The sequence below is a fragment of the Lytechinus variegatus genome, chromosome 2 (assembly GCF_018143015.1).
Source record: "Lytechinus variegatus isolate NC3 chromosome 2, Lvar_3.0, whole genome shotgun sequence".
Classification (NCBI taxonomy): Eukaryota; Metazoa; Echinodermata; class Echinoidea; order Temnopleuroida; family Toxopneustidae; genus Lytechinus; species Lytechinus variegatus.
The window spans coordinates 83572640-83588921 of record NC_054741.1 but is presented as its reverse complement, the minus strand read 5'-3'; the positions used below and the strand labels follow the sequence as shown (position 1 = coordinate 83588921).

At 36.1% G+C, this 16282-nt stretch overlaps 1 protein-coding gene across 1 annotated transcript; it reads left to right on the top strand.

Moving 5' to 3' along the window:
• The first annotated feature begins 7227 nt into the window (after positions 1–7227).
• Positions 7228–15839, top strand: LOC121409308 (ketosamine-3-kinase-like). Its single transcript, XM_041601233.1, has 7 exons — positions 7228–7336; positions 9592–9733; positions 10545–10732; positions 12124–12283; positions 13128–13323; positions 14086–14260; positions 14743–15839. The coding sequence occupies exons 2-7, from the start codon at positions 9593–9595 to the stop codon at positions 14807–14809; spliced, it is 927 nt and encodes a 308-aa protein (XP_041457167.1). The 5' UTR covers positions 7228–7336; position 9592; the 3' UTR covers positions 14810–15839.
• Positions 15840–16282: the final 443 nt, after the last annotated feature.

The following is a 16282-nucleotide window of genomic DNA, read 5'->3' as shown; positions in this document are numbered from 1 at the left end:
GGCGGAAGCGGGGGGGACGTGTCCCCCCCCTAAATTTTAGGTGGGGGGACGGTCCCCCCCTAAATTTTGTTTTGATAACCTCTTTTTTTTTTTTTTTTTTTTTTTTTTTTGCTTGTCAATTTTTTTTCATGCGTCCCCCCCTAAATTCACGTGGACCCCCTTGACACGAGTGTTGTCCCCCCCCCCTAAAATTTAGGTTGATGACCTTTTTTTTTTTTTTTTGCTTCTCAAAAATTTTTGGGTCGCTTGTCCTATTTTTTACATGTGTCCATCCAAAAATTTCAGGTGGACACCCCCTAAATTTATTGGCTTCCGCCGCCAATGCACTTAACCCCACCACATTTTTTTGAACTTTGAAACAAAACTACTTTTTAGAGGGAAAAAAACAAATTTCAGCAAAAAAAGTAAAAATGGGTGTGAAAGTGCTTTTTACACGCACACGCCTTTAGATATAATAAAGATTATAAGAATGTTAGTCCAGGTATGGATCTTCATTCTTGTTGTAGTTTTCTACATGATGGATGCATAAGAAATGAGTGGATGCGAAATTATTGCATTAAGTTATGACTGGGGTAAGTTGAGCAAACCAACATGGAGCAAGTATAGCCATGGCAATTCTTATGTAATGTATATATATATATATATATATATATATATATATATATATATAAACCTTTAAAAGCCATCGATATGCAGACAGAAAGGAGCAAATTTACATGACTGTTCTTTTCCTTTTAGAGGATGTTGGTATTTATAGGGAATGAGTGAGTGAAAATATTTTAATTTGAAAAAATTACATGGTGGTTCTTCCCCCCATATTTTTACATAGTTTTTGTGGCTCAACTTACCCCACAGATGGGGCAAGTTGAGCCATTTGACATCTCTCTTTTCATAGGTGACAGTGACTTTCAGTCACGGTGGGGGTAGAAAGTTATATATAGGTGAAAAATACATCAGAAAAATTAGATTTTAAGGCAAGGTACATATTTCTTCAAGATCATTAATCATAATCAGGTCTAACATGCAAAAAGCAAAAAGTGTCACAACTTATCCTCGCCTTCCCCTATACAATAAAAAAACAATAATCATAATAATAGTCATATTATGTTAAAATACATCTTGTTGATATTAATTTTCATTGCTTATAAATATCAACAAGATAACAAAATGATAATTTTAAGGAATGCAGGAGGTCGCCATCGTGAGCGATTATAGAGGTTTGATGATGGTGGCGGCCTTATAAAAAGGTACATAATTAATCATTGACCTGCATTTCGGATTAGCGAGCTAGCTATACAGTGCGTATCAAAAAAAGTTTACACTTTGAAAAAGCCCTGGGAATTAAAAAATATACAACATATGGGTAATTTTTTCACATATAATCATGGGTTTGGGTCTCATCTATCCAATGAAAGTAAAGGTTTTGACAGAATGTGGCACTGTCCATTTTTGTAAAGCTCGCAGAAATCTGTTTGCGCAGAAATGCTCGTTTTCACGCTGTGTCAAGGGGAAAGGGTGAAATCAAACTTACCCTGCGAAACATCTCTCATACATTTCCCTTGCACTTTTAGTCAATTGAAATAAAACAGATATATTCAAGCATTTTATAACAATTTTACTACCCAAATTGAAATTTCAACACTTAGTAAGCACAACCTTTACCCTTTTTGTGCCAGCTGGATCTGAGGACATAACCGAATCTGAAGAAAAGTTTATATCAGACATCTCCAGCATTTTTTCACTAAGTTTTTATCATTCAAAGTGGGTTTAATAATCATACTTGCTTATATAACGCCTAACGCTTACTTTGTCAGAAGTCTCTAAGCGCTCTACAGTATCTGCAGCATAATTACCCTGGCTTTAGCAGTGCAGCTGTTACGCGCGCTGCGTTTCAAGGAATAAATTCCTGCCAGGTACAGTATACCTCACCTGGGTTGAGTGCAGCACATTGTGGATCAATTTAAATTTTCATTTCATTTTTCGTGTAATACTTGTTTCTCAACACTTTTTCCAAGCTTGACAATGATTAACAAAATGAAAATCAAGCCTAAGCCATTTCATGTAAATCACGGCTCAGTGTATATAAAGCAAACATCGTCACGATGGCCTCGGTGTGTGGGGGAGTGGGGTGGGGCGCAATGCACTCTTTGAAGTGTTTTAGGCAAGGAAACAAGTTAAAAAGCGTTAAAGATATTATCTAATCAAGTCTACTAGTTAAATTCCATGTGTTCTTCATGATTAAGGTCTACTTTCATTTGCATAACTATTTCAAAGTTCTGCGCAAATCATTTTTCACTAACTTTTCAAAAGTAAGTGGTGCTCCAGGGCCGTCACCAGCTTTTTTCTAGGGGGGGTGCTTTTTATGAAAAAAAACACAAAAACACAAAAAACAACGTATTAACTCAATTTCACGCAGTTATATAGCCCGCCGGCCAGAATGGATATAGAAAGTACATACTGGTCAACATGCCTATTGTTTTTTTGTTTTTTTTTTTTTTGTTTTGGTTTTTGTTCTGAAGGGGGGTGCGTTCGCACCCTCCGCACCCCCCCCCCCCCCCCCCCCCCCGGTGACGGCCCTGTGCTCACTCTATAGCGAAGACCAAAAGCTTCGGTCTCTGTTTTGTTGGTTGTTCAGCTGAACTTCGTTGGCTTCAGTCACCAAATACAGAGACCGAAGTTCTAGCGCGATCTGTACAGGGGACTCAATGGCCATATGTTTATGTACTTAAGATCGGATAAAACGGGGAAGTGAATTTGCGCGACAGCCGAGGTAAGTCACTGTTTTTGTTCCTTTTAACTTCATTTTTCTCCGTTTTTTGGCAATTGATGCCAAGAGGGAATATAAATTTGCACTCTGGTCACTATAATTTTCGAAATTTTTATTCATTAAAGACAAAAATTGAAAAGCCCCGACGGGGGGATTTTGCATTGCAAGTCCCCTGAAGGTGGCTGCACGATAGCGAGCCGTCTGTGTACGAGGAGAAATAAAAAAAAAAATAAAATGTTAAAAAAATCCTCGAAACAGACGGCTGCCAGCTGTCTAACTCTAGCGGAAATATTTTTCGACAGTTATATCGATACGTACCAATGGTAAAATGCGGAAAATTCTTCAGGATATTACAGATGTATGATTTTACATGATTTTTTCTAAGTGTAAACCTTTTTTTGATACGCACTGTATAATGATGTCAGTGTGGATTGGGTAGGAAATGGACAGACCTGTTACAAAAAAAGGATGAGTGACCACTAAAACCGATTCCCATGGAGGGAAATTTTGTGTAGAAACCTGTCTATAGTAGCCACCAGTCTCAGTCTGTATTGTGTGGTTTGCCTTAGGTGGTCACTATAGACAGGTTTCACTGTATAATGATAAACTTTATAGCTTTAAGCTCTTTTAGCAGTCGATCGCCTGGGAAAAGGTGTGGTCTGTGAATGATACCACACCTTATTGGACAATGCTGGATCCACTTTTGACATCGATATGAAGCATTTTTTGCTAGAGAGAAGATGTTGTGTTTTGATTATGGTTAAATTATGATTAAAAGCTCTTGTTTGTTGTAATTTATCACCCCCGATTCATGGTTACTGCACGAGTTGAGTCAATAAATTCAGGACACTTTCCAGCACTTTTGGAATCCAATATGCCTAATATATCAATTTTTCAATTCAATTCAATTCATTTCATTTCCATTCAAGCATAATACAACGTAATATAAATCGGATACAAGTTTACAGATTAATGCTCTGACCCCGTAAAAAAACCCAGTGTAATATTGATCAGATGGAAATGGGGGGGTCCACTGAAAGCAATATTGTAAAGTGTGGATCCCCCTTGGAAATGAAAAAAAAGTAGTAAATTGTCGACTTAATCATATATGCGTATACAGGAAAGAAAAAAAAAGAGAAGGAACGAAAATACGTGAAAATCAGAATGTTGATATGAACATAACTAAATTATTTCAAGTTAATGACTAGATGAAAGGCTTGTCAAACAAAGAGGTCTCCGTTATGAATGATATATTGCGCATTCGACAAAAGAAAAAGAAGAGAGAAGAGAGAAGGAATGACTAGACAAAACAAGAGACAGAACAGGGAAAGACAAGATAAGTAGAAAACGATAAGCAAATAAAAAGTGGAGAAAAAGTCAGAATGGGGAAGAGCTGACCACAGGCTAGCTTGATCTGGTGAAATAACAAAAGTTGACAATACAAAGTAAAAAAATAAATAAATAAAATGTAAAGATGATAATTAAGGTAATAACGAAATGTTGCGAAGAATTATTTGAATGAAGCATGAGAAGTTTGAATTTCCGTTTGAGACACTGTCTTTAACATTATTAGGAAGGGAATTCCAGAATTTAGGACTGTGTTGTATATGAATGAGTTTTTGGCCAGTAAAGTGGTGTAATGAAATTCGTCAGAGTGTCTCATTGGGTCCCGTGGGGGAGTTGTGATAAAGTTTATTTTTAGGGAACATGTCATCAAAAATATGGGGTATTGTGCGTTATTATTGTAACTGCAGGCCAGGGGCGAATCCATGATTTTTGAAAGGGGGGGGGGCACATTTTCCCGATGAAAAATTTGACAAGCCAAAAAATAAGGGTTTTAACCAAAAATTACGAGTATTTCGTCCACGAAAAATAATTGACAAGCAAATATATAAAGGGGATTATAACCAAAAAGGGGATATTTCGTCCACGAAAATTTGACAAGCCCCTCCCCCCAAAAAAGGTCTTCACTTAAAAAAAACACTGCTGTTTTAACAGCATTTTTAAATTACAAATTTTAATTGTGCTTCTCAAAGGGCCTAACTAAATATATACAAGTCTTTGACCAGTGGCGTACCGTGGGTCACGGCAAGGGGGGGGGGGGCACCAGCAACAAAATTGAGTCACTCAGTGAGCGCGCTCAATTGCCAGGTATATATACAGGCCTATTGACCTAATAAAGATATTTAAGGACTGTGTCATTGAGCGGATATGTAATGTATCTCATGCACTAATCAAATGATGCGAGCGCAAAGCGCGATCTAATTTTCTTTTATATTCAGACCTAGAAAGGGACATAATAGGCAACTTTTTAAAAATGAAAATACGTAACTGTCTCGCTAAACAAACAATGCGAGCGCGAAGCGCGCGCCGAAATTTGTGTATTTATTGACCCCAAACAGAGACAGTTTAAGGACTATTTTCAGGAATCAAATAAAAGAATACATATCTCACCATATACATCTAATTTGAGTGCCAAGCGCTTGCTGATTTTGTTAGAATCATACCCAAACAGATAAAGAGCTTTTTTAATCATGATTATCATACGCATCTCACTAGCTCAAAGTGCGTGCTGAAAATATAGGAAATTCAGATCTGAAGAAGGGCATTATAAGGCTTGTTTGTAGGAATCTACTAAGACTACGTATTTCACTGACAAAATGATGCGCGCGCGAAGTGTGAGCTGAAAATTTTGTAAATATTGACCCCAAACAGGGACGTTTTAAGGAATATTTCTTTTTTTTTTAAAGAATCCATTAAGAGTATACATATCTCACCATAGTCACCTAATGCGAGTGCAAAGCGATTGCTGATTAGAAAAAAGAGACATTTTAAGGACTGGTTTTAGGAATTCATGAAGAGCAGACATATCTCATAAATCCACTAATTCGAACGTAAGCATGCATGCACGGACAGGATTTTTTTATATGCAGACCTTAAAACGGGGCAATCACTTTAAGTAGTCATGAAAAAGAACTACATAAAAAAATAGTAACTCGAAGTGCGATGAAATATATTTGGAACATATTGACTTGAAAACAGTTTTTTAGTACTTTTTAGTACAACATAATTATGATTATATATCTCGTTAAACAGACAATGCGAGTACCAGGAATAATTAATGAACAAATAGGCCCTGAGCAAATAATGTTTCATAAAGTTATGAAAAACTTATTTCTTATGTAATATAACATAACATATAACATTACAATGTACAATAATTATTTCTTTCCCATCATTCTTCTCCCGTTTTTTTTTTGGCCAACCGATGGGGGGAGGGCACGTGCCCCCATGCGTAGTTACGCCACTGTCTTTGACTCTCAACAGTTTACTTTCAAGAAAAAGTGGATACGTGCATGTGAGTGAGAACGGAAAGCAAAACTACAAATAATACAAAGAGATTTCTTTTGCAAAAGTAGCAATTTACCTGATAGATATTGATTGGTATTACCCCAAAAAAGAATCCCATTTCGATTTGATTGTACATTTCGAATATATAATCATGTCATGATGTAAAGAGTGAAATGAAAGTCATTGATTAATAATACAAGTGAAGAGAGGCCAAATAAAGAAACTTGAAGGCTCACATCAAATTAGTATTGGATAGTGATAGCAGTCCCAACTCTCAGAGGCATTGGGTGACCCCCACATGATATTAGATGTTCATCCCTTTGTTGTAGTGCGAGTCTAGAATTTTAGAGTTCGCTACCTCAGAAAATATTCTTTTTTATTCTAGTGGCAGGTAATCTAACTGATTTATCGTATCATCGAGTTGCTTTCTAGCAGTGGATGAGGCAACATTCTCCAACAGGAATAAGCTTTCAACAAAAAATAAACAAACAAACAAATGTAAACAAAGACATTTCTAGCACGAAACGGAGCAGAAGTAGTCCCTATAGATGAGCCCATTCTTCGGGGTTATTTCTTTCCTTCAAAATTTTTTGGAGGAGGGAACTAGGAAAGAAAAAGTGGAAGGATGGAAATGAATCATGAATTGAATACAGAAATGTTTAATTTTCATTATAGACGTTTCTTTTCTGTTCTACTTACGCTTCTTTAAAATTTTATATGATTCAAGCTTCCATTGCATTCTGTGTTCCTCCTTAATTCTTCGTTCCCCTTTTTTCTTTGTCCCTGACTATTCTTGTGCAGAATACCATTTCCATGCACATGCTTGATTACGTGCTTAGGGAATTTCCCATTTCCCTAACATTCTTATATGGGCGTGGCACTCACCGGCCGAGGTCCAATTGTGAATTGTTCTCCTCGCTATCTCGCGAGGATCTCGAGCCGGAGAGAGTCGTATTTTGAAAAAAAAATCAATCTTCTGTTCACCATATGGGCGGGAATCCGCGATTTATGTTTGCAGTCCGTCAGAAGATATATCCAACAACTTCAGCCCTTGTTTTGTGGTGTATTGTACTTTGTATCTGATTTAGGGGGATTCCCTAATCAGCGCGGTTAACCGGCCGTATATGTGATTTGTGAACCACTTTGATAGCGCCGGGCTCATGCAGCTGAGCTGAAGTCAAGACAAAGAAAAAAGAGGAAAGATATTCTTTAGCTGATGTGAGTCATGTTCAGTTTCTTAATATTCTAATGATTTGAAGGTGCGTAAGCGTTCTTACCATCTTTTGCAACCGAACTCAATATCAGAGTGACTCATGTCATCAGCCATGGCATAGAGATCATTTTGCAGTCCCACATCTTGGAAAATGTGTTACTAAAATTAAAGTGACTCACTCAGTGTTATACTGTTAGCTAATTTTTAGCTTTAACTTAAGGAATTCTAACTAACTCAACAATGGTACACGTTAAAAAGTGATGCTTTGAGTGACCCCTGGGCCTGGCTGAGAGGAAGGCACGGGAAAATCCCTAACAAAATAAATTTTTGATTTTTTAAATTGAGTGATACTGAAATATAACTTTGTAAGTTTGTTGCTGCCTTAAAAGGACAAGTCCACCCCAACAAAAACTTGATTTGAATAAAAAGAGAAAAATTCAACAAGCATAACACTGAAAATTTCATCAAAATCGGATGTAAAATAAGAAAGTTATGACATTTTAAAGTTTCACTTCATTTCACAAAACAGTTATATGCACATCTCGGTCGGTATGCAAATGAGGGAGCTGATGACATCACTCACTCACTATTTCTTTTGTATTTTATTTTTTGAAATATGAAATATTTTGATTTTCTCATCATTGTCATGTGAAATGAAGTTTCATTACTCCCTGAACACGTAGGATTCCATTATTTTAACATTTTGCGCTTCAGGCAAGGAGGTCCTAATCGTCATCCTCAAATTCGTAAAAATTGAAATATTGTTTAATTCAAATTATAAAAAACAAAAGAAATAGTGAGTGAGTGACATCTTCAACTCTCTCATTTGGATGTAACTGGCTGGTTCATATAACTATTTTGTTAAAAATAAGCGAAACTTTGAAATGTCATAACTTTCTTATTTTACATCCGATTTTGATGAATCTTTCAGCATTGTGCTTGTCTGATTTTTCTCTGTTGATTCAAATAAACATTTTTCTGAGGTGGACTTGACCTTTAAGTTTAACTTACATTTGTTGGGCCATTTAATAATAGTGCACACCTGACCTAGTGAGGTCAATTCATAAACAGTATTGATGGTAGGCCTATAGTGTGTGTTTGTGTACTTGGTGACTTCCGAAGTCAATGGGACTTGGGAGTGAAAAGCACTGCCCTGTCTGGTAAGTATAGCAGTGAATCGTGAATTGTGACAATGATATTAATTCCCCGTTTATTTTATTCTGTGATGAATCAGATTTTTTTTAGTGGCCTAGATTTTTTTATGTGAAAAATAGTTGTTCATTTATTTTAGTAAACCTGGGAAAGGGGTGACAGTCTGTTCACACGACTCAGAAAGAGTTCTATGCACCCCCACCCAAAATAACAAGATTAAGAAAGTTCACCAGTTAGTTGAAAATATCTTTCAAATTTGTAATAACCAAGTTAACCTGGACCAAATTCAGGGAAAAATCCTTTGTGGTTTTGACTCTATTTTGGGCTAAAATCATTTTACATACACGTGACTAAAATCTGCTTCTGAATTCTGAAAGCTTAGAACACCAGGACATTAATCAATGACAATGTCATATTGTATTAGTTACCAGTATGTGATATGACTTTGGCTTAAATATAGAGTCAAAGTCCCTGAATTTGGTGCAAGATCGTTGCCTTCTATGATGCTTGCATGTGTACATGAATGGTCCCAAGCCCTCCATCCTGTATTCTCCAATCGCCATGATTGCTTAATATTACCTGAGGACTATGGCGTGCTATGCTGGAAGCATTTCTTAATGAGGGGAGGGGGGAGGAGGAGGACTTCTCAAGGGGCAAACTTTTTTGGAGGAGGGGGGCTCTGAGGCAATTAACTAACGACAGTACACAGAGTTTTTGCCGGGGGGGGAAGGGGAGAATTATATTTTTTTTTAGAACCTTGAAAGTGAGGGAGTAAGGCGATTAAGTTAAAATCATGAAGGCCCTTATCATGATGCATCTTTGATACTGTGACTAAAGGATTTGGTGCATGCCTTGTTTGCATTGAGAAATTTTTTTTATCACAATAACACATGGAAATTGTGCATTCTGGGGGGTAGGTTGTCTTTTAATGCATGATTGCATCCTAAAATGCTTTCAGTATTCCTGTAAAAGAATATCAACTAGTAGGCTAATATAGATCTACTCTTCAATTTGATACAAAAATGATGCAGTGTATAAGATATCCAATAATGATTGCACTTTGATGTCAATTCATTTCAATATTGAATTCCTCATTTTTCTATCTCAGAATGGAAAAGATACTGAAAGATGCTGTTGGTGCTACAACGATCAAATCAATGGGCAGAGCTGGAGGAGGTTGTATCAGCGATGGACAGAGCTATGACACAGACAAGGGAAAATTCTTTGTTAAAATCAATGAACAGAGTGGGGTAATTTTCTTTTTAATTTTCTTTTCATTATTTTCCTGTTATTGATTTATCTATCTCTCTTGCTATTCTATTAATTTCAACTAGACCATTATCTGAGCGCGTGAAACATTTAAGTATTAATTTACAAAATTATTTTGTAAATTGATTGGCCTGAATTCACGAAGGTGATTTTGAATTTTGGAACTAAAACCATGGTTTATGCAGATTTCATGCATTAACACTCAGTGTTAGATTATAAGAAATAGTGAATGCTTACTTATTTAACAGCATGCTATATTCACACTTGTTACTATGGTTACAGTATTGATGATAAGCCCTCTGTTTACTTAAATCGATATAGTGGATATAAATTCAGTGCACTGTGACAAGAACATGCATTTATTGTTGGAATCAGGAGATTTGTTCTAAATAATAATGACAATTATTATACTTGATATTATCATGTAGTGGAAGAAAGGATCACTAGGGCCCTATTTTACAGAGAGTAAAGATGGATTCAAATCAAACACAACTAGGGCCCTATCTTACAGAGAGTAAAGATGGATTCAAATCAAACGCAATTTATAAATTTGAATAATTCAGCTAGGAATTTTAAAGCAATTACATTTGAGTTTTGTTTGAATCTATCACAATGCTTTGGAAGATGGAGCCCAGTTCTGCATAAAGTCATTATAAAGTTTTTCGTAACATTTTCGTAACTTTATGAAATCCCACTCTGGAATAGACACCTGTGATACCTTTTTAGTCACTGGAATGAAAATGATCTAGGAAGTTTGGTTTTATTGGCCTTTTGGACATTTCTTTGATGAAGGCAAGACAGATGTTTGACGGTGAGAAGGCAAGTCTTGATGCTATTCTAGCTACTGAGACCATCAAGGTTCCAAGACCTGGACCAGTCCTGGACCATCCTTCAGGAACTGGAGCTATATTCATCATGGAATATCTGGATCTTCAAGGTCTTGGGAAACATTCTGCGGCTCTTGGTGAACAGTTAGCCAGGTAGGATCCTGAGGCCATATTCAGCGGAGGTATGAATAGTTACCCTTCCCTCAAGTTGGGGCATTTATGTGATTGAAATTTTGTTTGAAAATGAAAGCCCTTTGTGTGTATTACTCCCCCATCTTAGAAGGTTTCCAGTAGCAACTGCCAGTTATAACCCCTGCCATGCCATTGGTGCTGAGTCATGCCATTTGTGACAATTTGTGCCCGAATGCTTGAGGGATAGAATATGCTGCTTCCAGAGGTTTAGAATGGCTTTCTTGTTACAAATACATACATCATCATCATCAGCAGCAGCAATAGAACTAATACCATTTTTGCTCAAGAAATAATTGGTACTTATTTTACTTATTGCAAGTATTAGATTAAGATTCAAGATTATTGTATTTAAATGAACATCAAAGTTTACAATGAAGCAATTACATTTAATGCATGACCATATAAATACAATTCAACAATAAAAGACAATGATGGTTTGATAACCCCAGAAAAATAGAGCAGGACTTATAAAGAAGAGACAATGGAGTTAAAACACATGACAGATTATTGTAGGTGATATAGATGACAATTTGTAAAGATCCTGGGAGGGCCAGTCAAATATATTGCTATACACCTGCGTGACCAACAAATCTGTTTAAAGGGGTGTTTTTTTAGTTTTGGATGAGGGCCGTGCATGCACTCGTTAAGGGGTATCAAAAATAAAGATAAAAAAAAGAGTGGTTTTGAAAGACTGGTCAATGATCAATTGCGGGGTCAAATGTATTTAGGGTATCTTTTTTCTTCCAAAGCTTTTTGATTTAAGACTACCCAAACGTGTTAAGGGTATGTTTTTTCCCCAAGCTTTTTCCCCAGGGGCGTTTTCCTTTTCTTTTCTTAAGTGTTTGGGTTCTTCCCGATTGTAAGCAGTGACCCTGGGAACGGGCGCGGGAAATGGAAAGATGGTTGTGAAAGCAAGTAGACAAAACTTGTTTAGGGGTCATATTCTGGCGACAACTTGCTTAGGGACAACAAATATTAAATGAAGCCCATGAAAAACTTGTTTAGGGGGTTATTTTGCACACATAAAAATTTGTTACGGGGGTGTTTTGAAAAAATTTGTTCACGCATGTACATTTGTCTGCCCCCCCCCCCCCCCCCCCCGAATAAAGATATGTCCACTAACCACACTAAATACAATAAAACAACAAAAAAAAAAGAAGTATATTTTGGCCATTAATTGCATGGGATAGAAGGATTATCCTAATGGAGGAAATGCTAATCATTTTTTAGAAAAGAAAATTGGGTCCTCTGATTACATTTTTGCGTATTTTGTTCTTTCAACCACCATATTGCAGACACCAACATCTCAATGTTCATTCTACTTTTCTCCTATTGTATACCATTCCATACAGATTGCATCTACACAATATTGAACTGGGTAAGAGAGCCAAGAAAGATGAAGGTCGGATAGGAGCACATACATCAGAAGGTTTCATCAATCAGTTTGGTTTCCATACTCCCACCTGCTGCGGTTATCTTCCTCTTGATAATACATGGAGTGATGACTGGGTGGTAAGTAAGGGTCAAAGGTCATGGGGTAAGGGGGATCAGGGTGTGTGAAGATGAAAGGGCTGATTCTCAAACGAGAAGAGTTCTAGGGCCGTCTGCACCATCCCGAGTTTTCAAATTAGCGCGCTATTTCTTATCCGGCAAATTATCGGGATCTGAACAATCTCGAGATTATTTGCAGTGGAGATTCATGGAGTTCGTAGGATTAATCTCGAGATTGCAATCCCAAGTCAACTTGGGATTATTTGCAAAATAGCGCGGTATTTTATGAATTATCGCGCTAATTCGTCGGTGCAGACGCACTTTGGTTTATTTATTCACGGCGTCAGACCATAATGCATCGATGCCTCGCTCGAGCAGGAATCGCTCTTCTTGCGATGGTGGAGACTGGGTTTCTTGAATCTTGAGATTAATCGCGAAGAGGGCCAATTGGGCTAAAATCTTGAGATTGAGCAAACTCGGGATGGTGCAGCACCGCCTTTTGTGAGCACAGTGCTCCTGAAGTTGGAGAATGTTAATTCTATATTTGTTGAAAATGGTTACAGTCTTACAGATATGCAAAACTTCAGATAAGGTTCTCTTTTTTGTATAAAATGTTTTAGACAGCGCTGACAATTGTTGCGTGACAATATTGATGAAACACCCCCCAGATGACACACCATAGTAATTTGTTACTTCTGAAGGTTTCCATAGTGAAGAAAAAGAGTGTAGTGATTTCACGGTACACTCAAACAGGACCAATGTATGCCCATGAAAAATACATGGTTTTTCCATGAAACCACTACACTTTTAGTAGTTTGTGTCTGTATTAATTATGAATGAGATTCTATACAATATTCCACTACAGAGCTTCTATACCCAGCAACGTCTGAAGATGCAGATTGACATGATAGAGAAGAAGAGCAGCGACAAGGAGTTGAGAGAGATGTGGCCTCTCCTTGAGAGAAGAATACCAAAGTTATTTGAAGGATTAGAGATCACTCCATCTCTACTGCATGGTGATCTATGGGGTGGCAATGCAGGCCAGCTAGAATCATGTCCAGGTAATATCAATATTCCAAATCGTTGCTAGAAAATATAAATGAATATAATTATCCTACACAAACCATGTAAATTCATCTTTATTTTACTCTTTTCGTAGCTGAAATCCAACACAAATCTGATTGAAATGTGACCTTAATGTACCGCTTAAATTTGGGGAAATCCTTTCTAAGTGTCTGTCACTGCTCCAATATATTACTGCATTATATAAACATGTTGGTTTTAAAACAGTTGTGATGTGGAATGTATGAAATAGAAATATGTTTTGTTGGGTTTCTTTTATAATTTTACAAGAATATTCATTTCGATTGGGTGCCAGAATGCCCAATTTGAATAAAGATATCTCCATATTTTTTTCCTTTTGGATATAAAACTATTTGTTTGTATAGAATGGGCTGAAAGATGGCATTTTCTGATATCTAGTACTTTAAATTCTGTAGGATCTGTAAGATATTTGTTCAGAGAGTAATTAATTAAAGAAAATGAAAGCAGAATTAATAACGATATTCAAGAGATTTTTAATATTTCAAATTGAAATCTCACAGAGAATCAAGTGATGAAAAATATTCAGCTTTCAGTACACTTGTGTAAGATTGTAATGCTAGATGATATTCAATTATAATTCTGAATATACTGAAAAAAATTTAGACTGACTTTAATCTTCATCATGTATGTGTCTTTGAACCTTGGAATTAAATACTTTAATACAATTGTTGCATTATATCTTACTAATCTTATTGTATTTTTTCTTGAAATGTTTTCAGTGATTTATGACCCAGCTAGTTACTATGGCCACCATGAGTTTGACCTGTCTATAGGAGCTATGTTTCACTCTTTCAGTCAAGCCTTCCATAAAGCCTATCACAAACACATCCCTAAGGCACCTGGCTTCGAAGGGAGAGAGAAACTCTATCTGCTCTTCCATCATCTAAACCACTGGTAAGTCACATGATGATAAAGAATAGAAAAGATGATGATAAATTGTAATTATTAAGATGGTGATGATATTGCTGAAGGTGATGATGATGATGATGGTGATGATGATGATGATGATGATGTGATAATGATGGTAATGATGATGAGGAGGAGGATATTTAAAAGGATGATGAGGAGAAATAAGAGCAGAACCAAAGGCTCAGAAGGATATATTGGCAATTGCTCTCATGAATATGATGTTTCTGTAGCCTTGTGAGTGTATATTGTCTCATATTTCTGGCCAGACTGTAAATATGAACATCTGAGTAGTATTTCATCAAGCATCATGTTGATAATGCTCAACCAATCAGATTGAAGGATTTTAGTAGCTTATAACAAATATTAATGGATTTTAAATTATTTTACCTCATGCTTTCCTTTCTGTACATTCCTGCATCTGTTTTGAGGAATATATTCATTTGATTTCAGTTTCTGTCCATCTTAAGGAATCATTTTGGATCAAGCTACAGAGGCTCATCATTATCTATCGTGAGGAGTCTCCTAAAAGATTGATGAAACTATGTTTTGTGATCCTACTTGCATCCTCAGACTGCCATTACTTACACCTGCAATTTACCCACATTGTGAGGGTCGGCGTCAGTAAATGTAAAAAAATTTGCTGGAATTTAAACTTTGAACCATTTGGTGACAGATATTAAAAAGTGGGTACCCAATGCTCCAGTTCTCCACCATGTTTTTTTAAGTGCCAAATTATCTTATTAAAAAGAATAACTGAAGATGTGCTCAACAATTATCCCACTTTAGTCACTTTTATGGTACCCCAATTTCAACACTATTTTATGCTCCCCATGAATTTCTACTTGATTCAACTACAAATTTTTATTTGGTATGAACAGAAGTAGTGAGATAGCTTTCGTTCAGGAATTATATTCATTTTCCCTGCCATTTGCCTTCCTTTGATATCATTGTAGTTTCTTGATAAGTTATTGAATTGCTTTCTGTGATTACAAAACATTTTTTTTTAATTATGTGTTCATGATTGATAGTAAATGTTTTGTTATCCTTACCACAAAAAGTAAAATTACACGTTATGCATAAAATCATCACAAATTTAGATTTGTTGGTGCAAAATGTAAACTTGGTTTTACAGTCATGCTTTTTTCTGTTCATTTTATGTTGTGCTGCAATGTATGTGGCAAATTTAGTTTATGTGCCTGTTACTAAATGTAAAGCTTGAGTTACTAACTCAGCTCTGATCTTTATTCTTGCCTATGTTTGTTTGTAATTCCCACTGTAACTTGAATTGTTTTTATATTACTAAGAGTAAGTTTTATCTATCTCTGTCATATTCGATGAAGGATACAGGGATTTCATCATGTGGTCTATTATTAAAGTCTGATCTAATTGAATGGTGTTGATTTTAGACAATTTTACTTTAAAAAATATTTTTCATTTAAATCAAGCCTTTGTAAAATATAGTCAGTGTTGGTATAATGTACTTTATATGACAACTCTGTTCTATGAAAATGGTTATTTTTTCTGACATTCATTAAATATGCTATGGTTGCATACCACAATGTTATGTTGGAATGAGCGAGTTCAGATGATATAGCAGTCATAGGCCAGTATTCTGAAGTCAGGTTTAATCTAGACTATGGTCTAACTCTGTGCTAAAATTATGGGAGCCAAACATTCTGTTTCTTTTGTATATTTCTTATGTTTAATATTTTGCTTTCATAATGAAGAAAAATGCTTCAAAATACTTAATTTCTCATTCCCAGACAATTTGGGTGTCATATGAGTTATAAATTGGATGTGTACTGTTATGGATTTGTGCCCCGATTGGCTCTCCATAGTTAACCACAACTTTACACCAGAGTTTAATTTAAAGGTGAGTTCAGAATATGGGCCATATCATTTAATGGTAAAAAGGAAGAAAAGAGACCAGGTTTATTGGAACAGGTACTGTGAGGTGTCTTTCATCAGGAAACCTGCAGGTGTATTTTCATTCATCAAACATTGGGG